Source organism: Haliotis cracherodii, unplaced genomic scaffold, assembly GCF_022045235.1.
Source record: "Haliotis cracherodii isolate W230 unplaced genomic scaffold, xgHalCrac1.p SCAF_8, whole genome shotgun sequence".
NCBI lineage: Eukaryota > Metazoa > Mollusca > Gastropoda > Lepetellida > Haliotidae > Haliotis > Haliotis cracherodii.
The window spans coordinates 3,708,822-3,727,065 of record NW_027266341.1 but is presented as its reverse complement, the minus strand read 5'-3'; the positions used below and the strand labels follow the sequence as shown (position 1 = coordinate 3,727,065).

Sequence of the window (18,244 nt, the reverse complement as noted above, 5' to 3'; positions counted from 1 at the left end):
TGGTCAGCTGGTTTAAGGCAACACTAATAGCCATGCATAGTTGTGTCCCTTAGCCATGCATGGATCCGACGGTCGTGAGTAGAAATCCTATATTCGTCCAATCATTATCTATGGTCTCTCAGGACCTTACCGAGCTCGTTGGTTTCACGAAGATGACAACCTTCAGCGATGACAAGAGACACTTCGGGCTTTAATGACGTGTTTTTTCTTTATAAAGATTAAATTGTTTTTGTATTGACTTTCAAATCTTCAGATACCTCAGCTCCCTGAATTTACCAATGACGTGTTCTTGTCTTCAGACACGAGCGTTCCTCCTAGCTGCCGGCTTTTCCCTAGCATTCGGTGCCATGTTTGCCAAGACCTACAGAGTGCACCAGATCTTCACACGGGCCAACAGTGGACTCGTCAAGAGCAAGGTAAAGCCTTAATTACACCCGACAGAGTCGAGTGTCCGACACGACTTCGATAAGATAAGTCTCACTCACTATGGTGATTAGGTTCTTATTGTTAATGATTTGCATTGCCTGGAGTGTCAACAAAATACTTAATAACATATGCTGGTTAACTTGGAACCTGCTAGTACCATGTTGGAAATGTTTTCGAAAGAAAAGGTATCTGGTAACCCATGTTTGTTGACCTGAATTATTTTTTTGAGGATCGGGTGGTCATAGTGTGTTGCCTTGGTGTTTGCTCATGATAACAACCACTGGACTCACCTGGAACAGATCAGAAACAAAGATCATTCACACAAATATTCAGGAACCTCTATTTTGTAATGAGACGTCCCGTGAAGATCCGGGGTAGAATAGGTCTTCAGAAACCCATGCTTGCTTTAAAAGGCGACTATGCTTGTCGTAAGAGGCGACTAACAGGATCGGGTGGTCAGGCTCGCTGACTTGGTTGATACATGTCATCGTATCCCAATTGCCTGGACCGATGTTCATGATGTCAATCACTGGATTGTCTGGTCCAGAAGCTGGAATACTTCTGAGTGCGACGTTAAACAAGAAACAAACAAACAAACAAATGTTGTGTTGGGAAGTTTGCTGTTTTGGAACGTTGTTGTACAATGTTGTTGCAGTGGGAGTGTTGTTGTATTGGGCACTGTGTTGTAAATGTTTCAGCTGCTTCAGGATAAGCACCTGTTGTTCATTATTGGAGCCCTGCTGATAGTGGACTCTGCGGTTGTATTTGTTTGGGTGCTGGTGGACCCTATGGAGCGGCGCATCACCAACCTTACACAAGAGGTACGTCCCTATCTACGAAATAGCGTATCATATCAACTGACATATTCAGAAGAGCCTACTGGAATGGTTCAAGTTTTACCCCTTGAGTCATCGTGCCTCGATGCCGTGGATCGTTTGTTATGGTTTCAGTCTTGGATTGTCTGGTCCAGATTCAATTACTGACCGGCCGCCGTGATACAGGTCGGGGATGCAGTCCCCGGCGGCGTCATCCCAAAAGAGACCCGCGGTGGAATAGGTCTTCAGCAACCCACGCTTGCCGCAAAAGGCGACTATGCTTGTCGTTAAAGGCGACGAACGGGGTCGGGTTGTCAGGGTCGCTGACTTGGTTGATGCACGTCATCGTATCCCAAATGCGTGGATCGATGCTCATGATGTCAGTCACTGGATTGTTTGGTCCAGACTCGATTATTTACAGACCGCCGTCATATAGCTGGAATATTGCTGAGTTACAACATGAAACAAAGAAACACACACACCAAAAGACGTTTAAAGAGTGTACCCTGCCTGGCGCTCGGCATTTAGGGCTAAAAACAAAGACTGCTTGGCTCGGAGTCATGTTAAAGTGCGTCATGGTATCTCAGCGGGCTAGCACTATAAAATCGACATTAGTCCGGACTAGTCCAGGCGCGCGCGCGCGCACACACACACACACACACACACACACACACTCACACGGGCATAACACAAGTGCAATAATCTAGAACACAACGTTAAAGTCTATTTTAACCACATCTCACTTGACACCCGACGTTTCGTTACAACCTTTTTCTCGATATACCCACATTTTTTGTTTAATACATACGACTTTCATGTTATCAATTATGACTTTTCGTTATGCCCGACATCTTGGACACCTTAACGTGACATATGTAATATTTATACATCTATCTTTACTGAAACCTAACCGCATTTTTCACGAATGATAATAATTATACCTAAACTTCGAGCAGCAGAAAACTTATAACACTTCTCATCAACCAAAAGCTCTTATAGGCTGTTTCAGATCGTACCAAGTTCATGATGCCTGCCTCTCATTAAACACACATTAGTCTGACAAAGCTCAGTATGCGTGTAGAATGATGTTTGTAAGCTTTATGAGATATCAATGAAGGTCCTGAATCAACCTCATTTTGATCAAAACCTCTCTGACCTTTCTGCACTTACACCAGAACATAACACTTCAAGCCTACTATACGTATTCAGCATAATGGCCAAAAGATGATTGCGTGGCTGACAATACGCATCATGAATGACCCAAATGAATCGATTATTTCCAGTCTGAATGGTTCAAGGGACATTCACGAAGATTACCGAAACATTCATCGGGACATGTACGCTGTTACGTAATGTGCACAGAACGTAATGTATACGACGTACAGAACATGTTCTGTCCATTTAGGCAGCGCGCCCCAGACAGTTAGATCCTGCATTAATCTGGCCATACATATACACCATTCTACAAGCACCGCTCCCCAGCCAGACTTAGTGTTCTCGTCATTTAACCCCATTGAGCTTGAAGTTCCATAGCTGTAACTTAAATCCAATTTATGTATACTACTCAAAAGAAGTTAAACCACCTTATTTTTTCATATTACTACATTCTGTCATGGCATGACATATTACCAATAGTAATATGAAATAATCGGATGGTCCTTAACGTATTTTGAGTAGTATATTAACCAGGTCCTGTTTGTTAATTGTACCATCGATGCTGTACATGTAAGTAGTAGCAAAATTAACAGTGTGTATACTTATGTATTTCAAAACTGCTTGATTATTTTTGTTGATTTTTTTTATAAGTGGGTGAGTGAGTGATGTTTTACGCCGCTTTTAGCAATATTCCAGCAATATCACGGCGGGGGACACCAGAAATGGGCTTCACACATTGTACCCATGTCGGGAATCGAACCCGGGTCTTGGGCGTGACGAGCTAACGCTTTAACCACTAGGCTACCCGATCGCCCCTTTTTATAAGTAATTATTAATCTGTTGAAGTTTAATATTGTTTATGTTTAATAGGTCAGTATTCATTGCGAATGAGTATATTGGACAGAACATGCCTGGTCTCGTGTCATGAAACCAAATAAGTAAACTACGGGACTGTATATATACTTGTCGATCACAATGAGTTGCATCACTTAGCCGTGTAAGGATCCGCTGATCAAACATTCAACCTAATTTTGAGTCTTGGCATGTAAGCTCGTACTCTTTGGTTTCGCCAAAGTTAAAAATAACCTGCATCACTTTGTTCTCTCAACCACATTAAGCTGACTCGGCGAAATAGAAAGAACAGTACTGAAATGGTGTACTAATACCCTCACTCACTCGAACATAACCAGCTGTAAACTTAATTTAGAAAACGACCCAATAGCGTGCTAACTATAAGCCTTAGGCTATATCATACGCCTCCAAGTATAAGAATATAATACACTCACTTTCAAGCATGTACTGCCAAGTGGTGTATAATAGAAAATCGAACTTTCACTATACCCTAGGTTCTTACTATTACATTTCTTGTGTATATCAGAACAAAAAAGAGACCATTTCAAATCTAACGATATCTGGACAGATGCGAACAAATGCGACGTGTAAACGTCCGAAAAAAGAATTCAACATGTCCATCTTGAGAACAGTACAGTTACTCACAGCACTCTCCCGTCCATAGACCCGTAGACAATGTGGGGTTTTGTCTAGTAAACCGTCTACTATCACCGTTTACAGCACCAGGTGCCACTGAGAGGTGGATGTCTCACAAGAGAGTTTCAAAACACTTTTTACTCTAACAGTGTTTGCTCAACCACGGCTTAAGATTTAATCAGCACTGAAACGCCAAGAGTTGAATCCTACAAATTGATTTCAGTTTGGCTCCCGACTCTTGGTGCCTCCGATTAGGGGTCCATTACGTCAAGGGCTCACTCCTAGGTCGCTCTGAGTTGGGGGCTGGAATTGTGTCAACATCCTTATTTCGTTTTAGATTTTTTGCCAATAAAGCCAATTTAGAAATCCAAATGACCTTCTTGGACATGAAAGCCACCATCGTGAGATTCACGTGCTTGGCCCGAGTGCTGTCAGTGATGACCTGATCACTCAATGGCTATTACAAACAAACCCCTCCTTTAGACTCTCGGGATGAGCTTGTGGAACATGCGCCAATATTTGTGTAGAAATGTCTTCCACTAGACGAAAAGGCGACGATTATAAATATCAACACCTGGCAAATTGGCACATGGCTTCCGCTGGTTGTCTGGCTGCTTCCTTTGAAGTACGTTGCTCTTTGGAAAGAGGGAGTATCAGAGGAGAGATTGATAGTTATAATGTGATATTGTGTGCAAAGTCCACATGATTATGCTTTTCAGTATTTTAGCGTGCAAAGCTTAAAATAGTGTGGACATGTAGCGCATGTTCGATCCATATGCGAAATTTCTGATTTGGCTAATAGTAACGAATGGAATTCTGTCACGAATAAAACAAATCAAAAGAAACAAAAATAACCCCGTGGTGTAGTAAAGCTTGTCAGGGATCCATATTTCATTATATCAATCTATATAGCTACAGTGTGTAACATGGGAATCGGATGGCTTCAACGATTGCTGATTACTGATCTCATTTGAATGGATGATCATCTAGGAGGAATCTGATTATATTTCTAGATTTGTCAGCGTCATGCCCTTGCTCGTTAGTTTCATCACAAAGGTCAACGTCTAAAGTCTGCATTATTTCGAACCTTCCTCCCACACCACGCTGACAATCTATGACATAACAAAATGCTGTATTCACTCACCAAAGCGATCTCCTATTTATCATGTCTATGTATGAATACTAAAGCTCCTTGCTCCAGTGCTATATTGTCGTCTATGCACATGTCAGAAGCACATAGAGGACACCAAACAACAAAAGGCATGTCACTGAAATAGGTTAGAGTCAGAGTTACATCCCCTGGTTATCATTAAATCCAGAAAGGGGCGGAAAAGGAGAAACTCACCCACCCCTGTCATTATCATCATCATCATCATCATCATCTCTCTCTCTCTCGCTCACTCACTCACTCATGTTGCAGGCATCCCAGGATGACGAAGATCTTCTGTACCTCCACCAGCTAACCACGTGTCACTCCCACCACCTGGAGAAGTGGATGGGAGGATTTTACGCCTACAAGGGCTTGCTTCTCATCTTCGGGGTGTACATGGCCTGGGAAACCCGGAACGTCAAGATACCCGCCCTCAACGACTCGCAGTACATCGGCATGAACGTGTACAACGTCGTCATCATGAGCATCAGCGTCGTCGTGCTGTCTAACATCCTCTCCAACCAGCCCACACTCGCCTACGCTATGGAGTCATCTCTTATGTTCCTTTCCACTACAGTTACGCTGTGTTTACTCTTTGTTCCCAAGGTGAGACCCCTGGAGCCTCGGGAGTCGTGGTTCGGAAGGAACAATTCAACTTAAAAATCTTAATACAGGAAACTAAATGAGCCGAGATCATTCACAATTCAGGGAACTGATTGAATTAAAAACTGAGCGGAGACAATGGAATGATTGTCTAACATTTAAAAGCCCAACTTCTGTTCGACTGGGCTCCGTCTGTACATTGCGTTTCAAATTGTATAACAGATTCATTTTAAAAACAATCCAGCTACCAGATTGTCATGCCTTTCACTCCTGCTGATTTACATATAACTATGGTCGACTAAGAAATTCATATATTTACTGAAATGAAAGTTTTCTGCATCATATATACTTTTTAAAAGAACTTACCTGTCATTGCATCACAGATAAACTAAGTAACATTTGTTTGTTTGTTTGTTGTTTAACGCCGTACTCAGCAATATTCCAGCTGTATGACGGCGGTCTGTAAGTAATCGAGTCTGGACCAGACAACACAGTGATTGACATGAGCATCGATCCACGCAATTGGGATTCGATGACATGCATCAACCGTGTCGGCGAGCCTGACCACACGATCCTGTTAGTCGCCTCTTACGACAAGCATAGTCGCTTTTACGGCAAACATGGGTTGCTGAAGACCTATTCTACCCTAGATCTTCACGGATCAACTATAGTGACATGAAAGAATCGGGTGTTCTTTAAGTGCTTTTGGGTAGTATGTATTACATATTCACGTGATACATCAACTGAAGAATAAAAAATTAGTTTTGAAAAGTCATCATTAATTTAAGGTGCTGACTAGATAAACAATAGTTTTGTGAATTGTATATCCCATCTCAGGCATGATCACATGCGGGGGGAAGGGCTGAGTGGGGGGAGTTGGGGCCTGGGATTTTATCGAAAAAAATAAATCGTCCTAGAAAATTCTTTGATAAAAGAGTTATGCTTCAGACCCTCGAAAAAAATGAAATTGGCCAGTCACAAAAAGTTGCATTGTTGTAATGTGTTTTTCCTAACAAAAATTCAGGCTCGCAGTTTTAAATGTAAAAAATAGCTGGTTTTGCAGCTGAAGCTGAAAATATCTAATCTCGATACAAAAGTCCAGCTTCCCCACTCCCTCACCTCCACCCAACCCCCAGAATATCAGATGGTCGGTCACTTAACACTTGACAGTTTTATTTCAGTGAACTAACTGTGTGTTTTCCCTATTATCAGATCTATGTGATCGTGTCATCCAAGGGGAACCCGGTGATCGCGTCCTCCGGCATCCTTGTAGAGGCCAACACAAGGCGGTTCGTGTTTGACGACCGGAAGGAGATCTACTACCGGGCGGAAGTACAGAACCGGGTGTACAAGCGCGAGATGATTGAGGTAAATACCGGACTCGATCTGTCTGGACCCTGTGGTAGCCTCGTCTGATGAATATTTGCCATCAACACACTGCCCCAGTCTCAGTCTGATTTCACGCTTGGTTTCATTCGGTGATGGGTGATCCTGGTGGGAGTTAAGGAAATTTGGGAAATAGAAATGACATCGTCTCATTTTAATTCTGTTCCTTTAGCTTATTGGGAAGAGTAAGTGAGTTGTTCTTTCAATAGTATTGTAGTGTTCAATATTAAAGCTGTGGTCGAAACGATATCCTGCCTATTACTCGCAAGACAGTGGTGAATGCTTCACTCTCCCCAACGAAGACCTGGGCTGGATACATAGGCTGGTAACATGTCTGAAGCCCATTTTCGGTCATCGCGAACTTTGCTGAAGCCAAACACTCCCATCTCATTTCCAATACGATTGAATGTCACTTCAAATTGCGTTATGAAACAGATCATACAAACAGATTATAACATTTTGAACAAATTGAACTCAATCCTCACCCATCCCCACCCTTCCGAAACACAAAAACACACACCAGAAATTCCAAACAAACCTGCATGTATTGTTTGACATCATGATCTAGGCTATTGTCATAAGATCGCTTATCAAGTAACACTTCCGGAGTTCTGTATTTATTTTTAATGTGGATCGAAACCTTTGAAACTCCGTATAGTGAATAGGTCTTTCGCAACCCAAATCTATGCTTGCTGTCAGCGGCGACTTTGCTTGTCGAAAGAGGCGACTAATGGGATCGGGTGGTCAGGCTCGCTGCCTTGGTCATGTCATCGTATCCCAACTGATCGATGCTCGTGATGTCATTGGGGTTGTCTGGTCCAGACTCGATTATTTACAGACCGTCGTCATATAACTGGGATATTGTTGAGTGCGGTGTCAAACAACAAACAACAACAACAACAACATTATTTGAACAACATAACTCCTGTTAGAAACTATGATTTGTTTTCCGATAAAGCAAAATGATAATTTGTGTCACAGTGAAAAAAGCCTTACAGTCACCAACGTGTTATGTGTGCCCTGCCCGGGGGCTGCAGTCTTACATGTCCCTGGAACTTGACAGTAGGTCAAAGAATCTATATTTGACAGCCTTTATCTTTTCAGCATTTTACCCTTAAAGCGACATTAGAAAGAAAATTCACCCTCAAAGCATTAGTCTTCAATGGTTTCGTCTTCCTTTCCGCCAAGCATCTATCCAATGGCTGTACTCTACCATGTAATTACTCTGTCGTATAGACAACGTGTGATTTAATTTGGAATTATATGATGCTTCTTACCATGACACAGTCTGATGTAATGAAATACTGCAGTGTTAATGATTTGTGCGGGTTGAGAAATATGTCGGCTTCTTTTGAGTCGTCATGTTCAGGATGTGTCAAGATGTTTTGCTGTGAGCGTGACGTTAATGAGATAGGTAAAAGCTAAAACACAAAACTATTGACATATATACATGTACAGTAGACTAGGTAACACGCTTATAACAAACTGACGGATAGAACGAACATATTTCGTAGTCTCGGTCGTTTTCTGTATTTATGCTTATAACGAACTACGGTTATAACGAGCTAAAATTAGTGGTCCCTTTGAGTTCGTTATAATCGTAGTTGAGTGTACATGTATAAGTAACATATGCCCATTAGAGCGCGTGAGTAGCGTAGGTAATTGCTAAAATGATCGTAAAACGTATAGTGGTATCTCGTTAACTCGAAATCCTGTAAAATTTATACTGAACGAAAATGTGAATATTTGGGGGAATTCTTTAGTGGTGAAGAAAAATATTCATGATTCCTTTTTAATTTTACCGTACTTCGAGACAAACGCAGTGTTGATATTAAACCGAAATGCCGATGTTTTACTTATTTGTTCTTCAATTAAACAAAAATCAGATTTGACGCGTTGGCGATTATCATGGTTTTTCATCAACTCCAAATACAGTTTCATGCAAAGCTAGAGAGGCATTATGCTTTGGTGTTTGTTTTGAACAAATATTGATTTTACAACAGTATGATTTACTCTGAGTATACTCTCGATATGTTTTGTCAATGTTACTAATATCAATATCCTAAGCACACTTGATATGGAAGGGGGAGGGTGGGGTATCCTAGTGGTTGCAGCGTTCACCGGTAACGCCGAAGGCCCCTGGGTACAATGTGTGAAGTCCAGGTTTGGTGCCCGCCCTGATATTGCTAAAAGCAGCGTAAAAAACAAACTCATTTACTCACTAATATGGAAGGGCAATTCTGTAACACAGGGATTAAACAATCACCCACTCTTTGCATCTGGAACAATAACACTGTATTATTAATGGGTTTCTTGAAGGGTTGAGATCGCTTTGAAAATGGAGAATTTATGCGAATATGTTGATTCTATACATCCAGCAGGAAGAGATTTCAGTGGTTTCTTTGACTTTAACCATCCTTTGGTTGATATATGATTTCTGTATGATTTTGCACGATGACCTATAGTTTCATCAGTTGTACTTGTATAAAATGCACGTTCGGAATGGCAAATGAATTCCTCGACTCAGGATCAACTACATGGACAATAGCGTGGCGTCATTATTACGTTTAAAAATGTAACTATTAATAAAACGCAGAAATGGGCTTTTCACATTGTAAATGAGGAAACAAACTCCTCGCGTCCTCGGCTTCGGGTCCAAGCAAACGCTTTAACCACAAGGCAAACCCAAAACCACAAAGAAATAGACGAAAAATAGTTATTCACATAAACACAACGTGTTCATAAGCACAACGTCCTAAAATCGTAATGTCATATCTTTATTATTGTCTGTGTATTATCTCTGATTGAACCTCCAAACACAGACGGAGATGATTAATGGACAGTGCGTTGTCCGCCCACCTCGCTTCATGTCGTGACCAGAGACTTGAATGACCCAGCGTAGGCTTAATGGATTAAAATCGCATTTCGTTATACACACTGGAATAGGAACTTCCATTAACTCTGCGACATTTCGTAATAGAGTTAGTAATATATGACTTATGGCCTTTACATTGGTTCAATCATTTCAGCATCGACAAACAGGGGTCTGCTGGTATCTGTTCTACGTCTTGTCTGCAACACTCCTGCAGTGATCTGTTTTGTTCATCAACATTAGAACAGTTGCGAGACTAAGTAAGGTCAGATGTAAATATCAAGTAACTTCACTTTGGGTTGGTTGATATAAGAATAACTAAATCAGATGTCATGATTAAGTGTTATTTCAAAGTTAATTTCAAAATAAGAAACGTCAAACCCAGAGAATAAGCTGTCTCGATCACCCAGAAACAAATTCTATTGGACGTTAAAAGCGAAATAGCAATGAAAAGGGCCCGAAACGTTGTATTTTCAAACAGGTGAGTTTTCATTTTCCGGTGGTCGTAATTCCTGCAACAGTTCTGTGAAAAGTAATCTGTGGCTGGGTAATTCTGTGTAAAAGTAAATTGGTTCAATGAAGACTGGGCTTAGAAATGAAATTGCAACCACGTGACCCCTACAATGATGTCCCCGTATTATGCGAGTGATTTAGAATTTTTCTAATTTTTAAACAAATATTTTAGAACTTATAACCATGTAGAAGTATTTGAGTTCTGACTTAGTCCAGGTCATGTTTGGATATAATACTGTTGACGTAAGACATTGTCGATTGAAAATCAAACAATATAGATTCAACTCAGAGGTACAGTATCACTCTCTATTGCTTTGTTTTCTTTCTTGTAAGTAAAACTCATCGATACAGATTCACTTGGGACATAATTTTGTCATCTTTGCACATCTTAAACAACAGACGTATCAGTTGTATTTTTAACCAAAGCCATTTCTTTATGGTTGTTATTTTCATCCGACCGACAGGTCGACCCCTCCCTGTACCATGAGATGAGAATTACAGAAATTATTTTGAATGGCCTAGCTAGTGAGTTGATAAACTGAACTGTATTACCTAAACCGTATAATGTACTTTTTGCACCTTTCACCGAGAGATTGTGTTTGATAAGTTTCTTTAAATGAAGAGGTGAAAGCCCTCTAATCCGGGCGGCACGGTCGTCTGTCCGGTTGTCCGGGAAAGCAATCTGAATACAGAGCCTTTGAGGGAATGACACAGTAATCTAGTTATATTAGAGCACCTTAAACCGTTGAAACGGTGCACTATTATTGTTATTATTATTATTACTACTACTTCAACAGATGCAAGAACACTGAAGCGCATAAGACCGGGTTATTGGCACCTTAAGTCTGCCCTTTTTCTTAAATTGGACACCGCTCTTCAGTGGATTCCGAAATCAAACTCGCAGTTCGACGAAAATCTGGTTTATGGCGTACATATCACCGCTAGAATGAAATAAATAAAAAGTACATATTTTTTGTAAAACCTTACCAGAAGCAAGATAACAAGGTATTTTTTAATTCGGATTTCTTTTTTCTAATAATAATAGTGCACAAGACTGTCTGACTGAATTGAACCTTCGCGAGATTCAGTGCCACCATTATTATCTCAGTCTTAAGGCTGGCATTAGACATCTTTAATTCCCGGAAAATCCGGGGTTATCGTTTGAGTCAAGCCGACCCCTTCTGCTCCACTCTCACCACATGCCCCGGAGACACTGGAGCTGTTAAGAGGTTGTTTCTGGTATTTTCGTAAAGGAACAGCCCGGTTATAAATACTCCGAATATCAATTTTGGTCACCGTGAAGCAGGAAATCAGATAGAGTTGAAAGCGGTCAGTACTGTCGGCTGTGGTATCAGGAGACTGGCTATGCTCAAGTAATTGTCGTGTTGGAGACGGAGGGGCAGACATCATGAGGTTTGAAGAAAAGGAGTATGATAATTGATTTCATTAATTTTCTTCTCATTCAACTGATGGAGTTTGAAAAGAGTAAAAGAGAGTGTATTTTGTCTATGTACGAGGTGAATTAATATGATTTGGTGTAACAGTTACTTCATACAGTTGGATCAAGATAAATCAAATGTCGAAATTAACGAGATCCGGATATGACAGGATCTTGTTTACACAATATGAGTTATATATGGAGAATACATGTTATTTTGGGGCCGAGAGACCACTTTTTGTTTTTAATGTACATGAAGAAAAATACATATCATGATTCTCTGTTATCATTTCCTTTTCCCATAATGATAGTTTAATACCCCACAGACATTCCATAAAATGTTCGGTATGATAGCGTATGCTAAATCTTTATGTAGGGCTTTGGGGATTGATTACCCTGCGATTACCCTGGGGATTGAATACCCTGCGATTCCCCTGGGGATTGATTACCCTGCGATTATCCTGGGGATTGATTACCCTGCGATTACCCTGGGGATTGATTACCCTGCGATTACCCTGGGGATTGATTACCCTGCGATTACCCTGGGGATTGATTACCCTGCGATTACCATGGGGATTGATTACCCTGCGGTTACCCTCGGGATTGAATACCCTGCGATTACCCTGGGGATTGATTACCCTGCGATTACCCTGGGGATTGATTACCCTGCGATTACCATGGGGATTGATTACCCTGCGATTACCCTCGGGATTGAATACCCTGCGATTACCCTGGGGATTGATTACCCTGCGATTACCCTGGGGATTGATTACTGGGAGGGGCAGCATACACTCACCTTTAAGCACACACCTAGTATCACTTTTGATATGGAGAATTTTGAACAGTTCTGATGTAGATGGAGCCGTACAATGGCCTCTACTGTTAGCAGAGACTATGATTACGGAAATTGGTTTGTCGCTTTCATTTATATTAGCCATGACTCGAGACAAATCATCTCAATACATCGACACAAGACGGCCAGGCAGCATCCGGATCATCACTATAATCTACTATAAACATCATGCTTGTCTCGAACTGTGGCTTACTCGATATACATCTTGTGGTTGCGACGATTTCGAGATAGGGGGGTTTTACTGTTAAAATTTCTCTATACAACCTCTACATACATAACATGTGTCTATGATATACGATTGTCTATAAGCAGGTGTTTCCAAGGGAAAATGGTCAATTATCATCGATGAGCACCAATGGTAACGCCTGATGAAGACAGCAATGGCTATGAAATTAAATAAAATAATTCAATAAAAATTGTCATTTGAGGGAAACATTCACAGTAATTGTCATCTTCTATGGAATTCCGACGTAAATACATCGTTAATATATTTACATGTACCTTCCTACACCTGAGGTTGTCAGTTAGCAATAATTCGGTCGAGACAGTCACAAATATATCAGCTATTAGACTTTGTGTAACTTGTAACAAGGCAACACGTCAATAGCGTGCCCTTGCAGAAATGCAGTCACAGCACGAGAACGATGGAGCCAGCTTGTCGTCCATCAACACAGGTCGAGTGGCATGTGCATGATTGTCAACATTTGGCACAACAGGATTGAGTATGTAACGATCGCCTTTGAGATTGCCTCGTACTGTTGCCATGTTCAATTTACAGTTAAGTTATTGCTCCCCACACCATGACGGAGCCTCCACCATACTGGACTATTGGACAATGTTCCTTGGGGTCTCCAAACCCTCATTCGCCCATCTGTGACGTACAGCAAGAATATGCGTTCACCAGACCAATGGATCCGTCGCTACGTCCACAGATTCCAATGACGTCGAGCCATACACCATCGTCTCTGACGATGAGCAGTTCACAAGGGACGTCTGATGACCCTTCGTGACTTCAACCCAAATGATTTTAGCCGGTTTGGACAGTTCTGGTGAACAGATGCCTGTTGTAAAGTCATCGTCTTTCAGAGCTTTACTCGAAGCAAAGGGTTGTCGCCTCACAAGACGTGCTAGATCACTAAATGTGCCAAATTGACGTTCAATGGCTCTGTGTGACACACCTGTTTCATACATGCCAATAATTTGCCAACGGAGTGCCTCAGAAAGCCTCCTGCGTGGAACGGTTATATGTGCTGACTAAACAATCAGATAATTGCCACTTTATATATCCTTACTTGCATCAATATCAAAGTGCTTTTCCTGAAACACGAGAGTATCATGCATCACGTTAATATGTCTTTGTGTTTGGGCGACGCAGTCAGTTATTGTCATGACCGTGCTCGATGTCAACAACAAGTCTATGAATGAGTATCATGAAACATGAACTTTTATATATGAGTATAATACTGTTATATATTTTGTCAGGGAGGGCTTAATTGATTTCTAGGTACAACTGTTCTTTTGTGTCTGGATCTAAGTCTTTTGCAAACTATGGAAGCCTCTATCATAAACAACAGTTTGCGAGAAGGTGGCGTACTTATAACGTGCCCAGTGATTTTATGAGGTGTGGTTTGTGTGGTCCAAATTCGAACTCTTGCTGTTTCAGCTGGAGCAGGAATTGATGCGACTCGAACGCTTGTTGGAAATGCCGGTGGAGCCCTACCCCCGTCTCACGGAGGAGCTGCTGTATATGTTGCCGGAGACGGCCGTGGACGGCACCCCCGACACACGGCGGAGGAGGGGAGATCTACTCAGGTGAGACAAGAAACAAGGGTCATTTACAAGAACAAAGCATCAGCACAACTCGCGTCGTAATCGTCAATCGACGGAAGCTGTGGCTCATAACTGAATACGTCTTAACGCTGAGGGTAGCATAACATTTTGAGAGACGACTCGTGAATTAGTGTTGCGATCTTTGAAAATGAAGGTATGGGATTATCTTTGGCGAAATTTCATATATTATTTCTATGTACTGTCAAGTAAGTCCGGATATGACGGATTCTAAGGGACCTTCAAATGAATTCATTATGTCCGATGTTTCTCATTTAAAGAAGCAACAGCATTTTGCTATCAATCCCGGGAGAGTTTATGTTTTCTGACTCCGTTATGTTCGGGGGTGGCTGTGTAGTAACTTTGCTTTCTGTAATCTGTTCGACCCTCAGACAAGTTCGGGCGTATTGTCCGATCTCTGGAAATCTTTGCGATATAAAATAAACTGATAGAAAGAAGTGAGAGAACGGCTATCAAGAGAGAAAGCATGTATTTGATAGTAGATAGCTGGAGACTGTTTGACTACAAGTGACCACACATACATTTCACTCCACCTTTATTGGACGCAGCTGTGAGTGTTATTACTGAATTGCTACACGTTCATTTCTTCTTTCCATCTGTATATATACGTATTCTGTATTTACTTTTCCAGCGGCTGTTCGATATCAGACGGTGGATCTGTATCATGTGACATTGAGGAGAATCCAGATGTCACGGCTGCCGTTAAACGGGAGGATAGTTTCCAACCAATGGAAAAACGTAACAGCTTCGACAAAACTGAATCAGCGCTCAAGAAGATTTGCAGGATAAGTCGAAGTCTTAGCATTGGTCCAGCAAATTATCTCAAACCTAGGCTCAACCTTCCGAAACCGTTGTCTCCATGCTCTAAGAGATCCAATATTCTTCAAGGAGACAGTGTTTCAAATACATTGCCAGAAGGCGGTTGCTTACAATCATATCCCAAAAGACGAAGTGACAGTGCAATAGAACTACGAACAGACAAACCTACAGCTGCTTTGTCATTTAGAGATATGCAGTGTATACAATCCTTCAAAAATAATTTACAGTTGAAGACTTCCGAAAATACGCTTGTGCCAAAATCTCCAAGAACTGTGCGTCGGTTGAAGAACAACACAAGGGCCAAGCCATCAATTATAGAGGAAAATGAGGACTGTTTAGAGGAGTGTCCTTTATCTACAGGTGCTACTTTGTTCATACCGAGCATATCTTATAATCAAAGCAACTCCACAAATCTCAATTGTTCGTACTCAAATAACCCTCTTATTGATATTGACAGTGATGATGTTTCAGTGCAAAATCAAAATGGCGCCCAGTCACGTGACGTGGACTCGGCTTTCGTGAAAAACCGTTCCCTCTCTAAACTGAAAAGTACAAAGACGATTATTGAGCACGAGAGGCGAGTGCGGATTCGCAGATTGCAAACAGACTTAGTCAAAATTCAGAAGGAATTGCAAGACTTAGATGAACTCGAGTATGAGGTATCCCAAGTGTGACTGTGTGTGTATTGTGCTTTTCAAGTGTGCCGTGCATCTTCTTAATTATATTTATAATGACAGCAATGCGTTGTGTTGTATCTATTTACGTATATGTCATCAGAGTTAGTATTACAAACTTGTGGCAGTGTTTAGTTTCCGTCAGCTAACATCACTTACGCTTAAGCATATAAACATACTACATTAGTTAGAGGTGCATTTAGAGATTACACATCAACATATCACCCATTCATATACCCAAAATACAGCTACAGTACAATGTTTATCCCCAGTGGAATAAGTGAAAACACTTAGGCGAGTATATTGTGTGAGCTGACTCCTGAGAGAGAGAGAGAGAGAGAGAGAGAGAGAGAGAGAGAGAGAGAGAGAGAGAGAGAGAGAGAGAGAGAGAGAGAGAGAGAGAGAGAGAGAGAGAGAGAGAGAGAGTATATTATATATACCCATATTTCAACTATAAAGTGTACTGGCCAAGAGTGGGACTGGCTTCGGGAAAGATGGCAGTCCTTGTACATTTGATTCAAGTCTCTCAACCAACCATTTTCTTTAGCAGTTAATTCAGGTTTTAAAATGTACACCAGTATACCTGTCACTTGTAATAATTACCCTGATCACACGGCAGGCAACGAGTTTCTCACTAATACACACTGTCCATGTACGGGCATGGGCTCTCGGCCTTAGAACATAGACAGCTTCAAACATGTATAAAGGAGGGCCGCTGTTGGGAATAACGATGTTCCGTCTAAGTCAGCACAGTGGCTTAGTATCGGTCGCAATGGTGGGAAGGTTATTTTTGATTGTCTTTTAAATATTCCCATACACAAAAATCAACATGTACCTTTAAACACAAAGATACATTATGTACATCGAACATCTACATTAATTCCCATTTCAATGTCAAATATATTCCCGCTGATGCCGCTGCTGATGTAAAGAATTTTCAACGGCGTCAAAAACCATCGTCAACAATCTCACCTGCCGCATCCCATTGACTAACATGAAATTCTTGGTTAACATGATAGTCTGATACTGAACACAATGGCGAGACGCCAGACGATTGGAAAGACAGATCTTGGATTGGTTTTCGATGATTGGGAAATTACAGAAGGAAATTGTTGCATTATATTTGACAATGTTTGATTTATATACAATCCGGATACAACGAATGCTTGGGAATCTCATTTAAGATGTCTTTATTATAAAAAGTTAACCCCTGATATAACGAACTCCAAGGAGACCTTTCAGTTCGATATGAGCTCCATATTTACATAAACAACAGCATGCATGACCACGCCTGGGACTACAGTTTGATTCGTTATAACCAACTATTCGCTACAACCGCTTCGGGATATCCGGATTAATTAGATTGTGGTTACCATTTTATAACTTCGCCAATGACGCAATGTACCGCCAGATGTGTAACTACACTCAGTGCTATGTTACTAAATGATTAATAAACACAATTTCCTTAGACTTTGTGAAAATTGGCGTTTCCAAGTTCCAACTCGTTCGCCATTAGCAAGCCTGGTAAATAGATCCTATGTCAGCCTCATGGGCCGCTCCTTCCGTGGCGGCAGTAATTCACATTTAAGTAATGAAGCGGTCTAGAAACCGAAATCAGTTTAGTTGCAGTTCTCGGGAATAATTCGTCAGTTTCCCACTGTCCTACTGTGGGTCATGATAGCAATACGTCGTTTTCCCAACACTGAGCAACGAAAACCAAATCATTGATTGGATTATTAATTGCAAGAGTGATCCTGAAAAGTACTATTTGGCATCCGTGGTCACGTGATTGATAGCCCAGCTTTGCTCCCCTATGGGCGTGAAGATGCAATTATCTCCCTTTGTTGTGAAGCTCTCTTCTGAGGAAGCGTAAATGCTGATTCTGTAATTACTGTCCACGATTAATAGAGGGGCAGAGGTGGACGCAGCAGAGGTCAGAGCATGCTGAATGTTGCTATGACAAGAGAGAAAAACTACATTATAACAGTCGTGCATATTTAACACTTGGCCTAATTGTTTGACCTTAGGTCAACAGATACCGTTATGATAGCCCAGTGGCAGACATGTTTGACCGATATTTTAAAACAAGTGACTGGGTACAGTCAGTAGGTTCAGAATATATGAAGGAGCCTAGAATGGAATTAATATAGAAAAGCCCGGTCAAAATTTAAAATAACAAAACACGTATTGTACCACGTGTAGGT

General features: G+C 41.2%; 1 protein-coding gene across 1 annotated transcript in view; it reads left to right on the top strand.

The window, feature by feature from the left end:
• LOC139450094 (gamma-aminobutyric acid type B receptor subunit 2-like) overlaps nt 1–16,090 on the top strand; it is a 134,617-nt gene extending 118,527 nt beyond the window's left edge. Inside the window, exons 12-17 of the mRNA XM_071231732.1 lie at nt 300–416; nt 1,125–1,247; nt 5,305–5,640; nt 6,850–7,005; nt 14,363–14,511; nt 15,179–16,090. Coding sequence (XP_071087833.1) covers nt 300–416; nt 1,125–1,247; nt 5,305–5,640; nt 6,850–7,005; nt 14,363–14,511; nt 15,179–16,040 — 1,743 coding nt within the window. The 3' untranslated portion in view covers nt 16,041–16,090. The remainder of the gene's footprint in view (nt 1–299; nt 417–1,124; nt 1,248–5,304; nt 5,641–6,849; nt 7,006–14,362; nt 14,512–15,178) is intronic.
• Nucleotides 16,091–18,244: the final 2,154 nt, after the last annotated feature.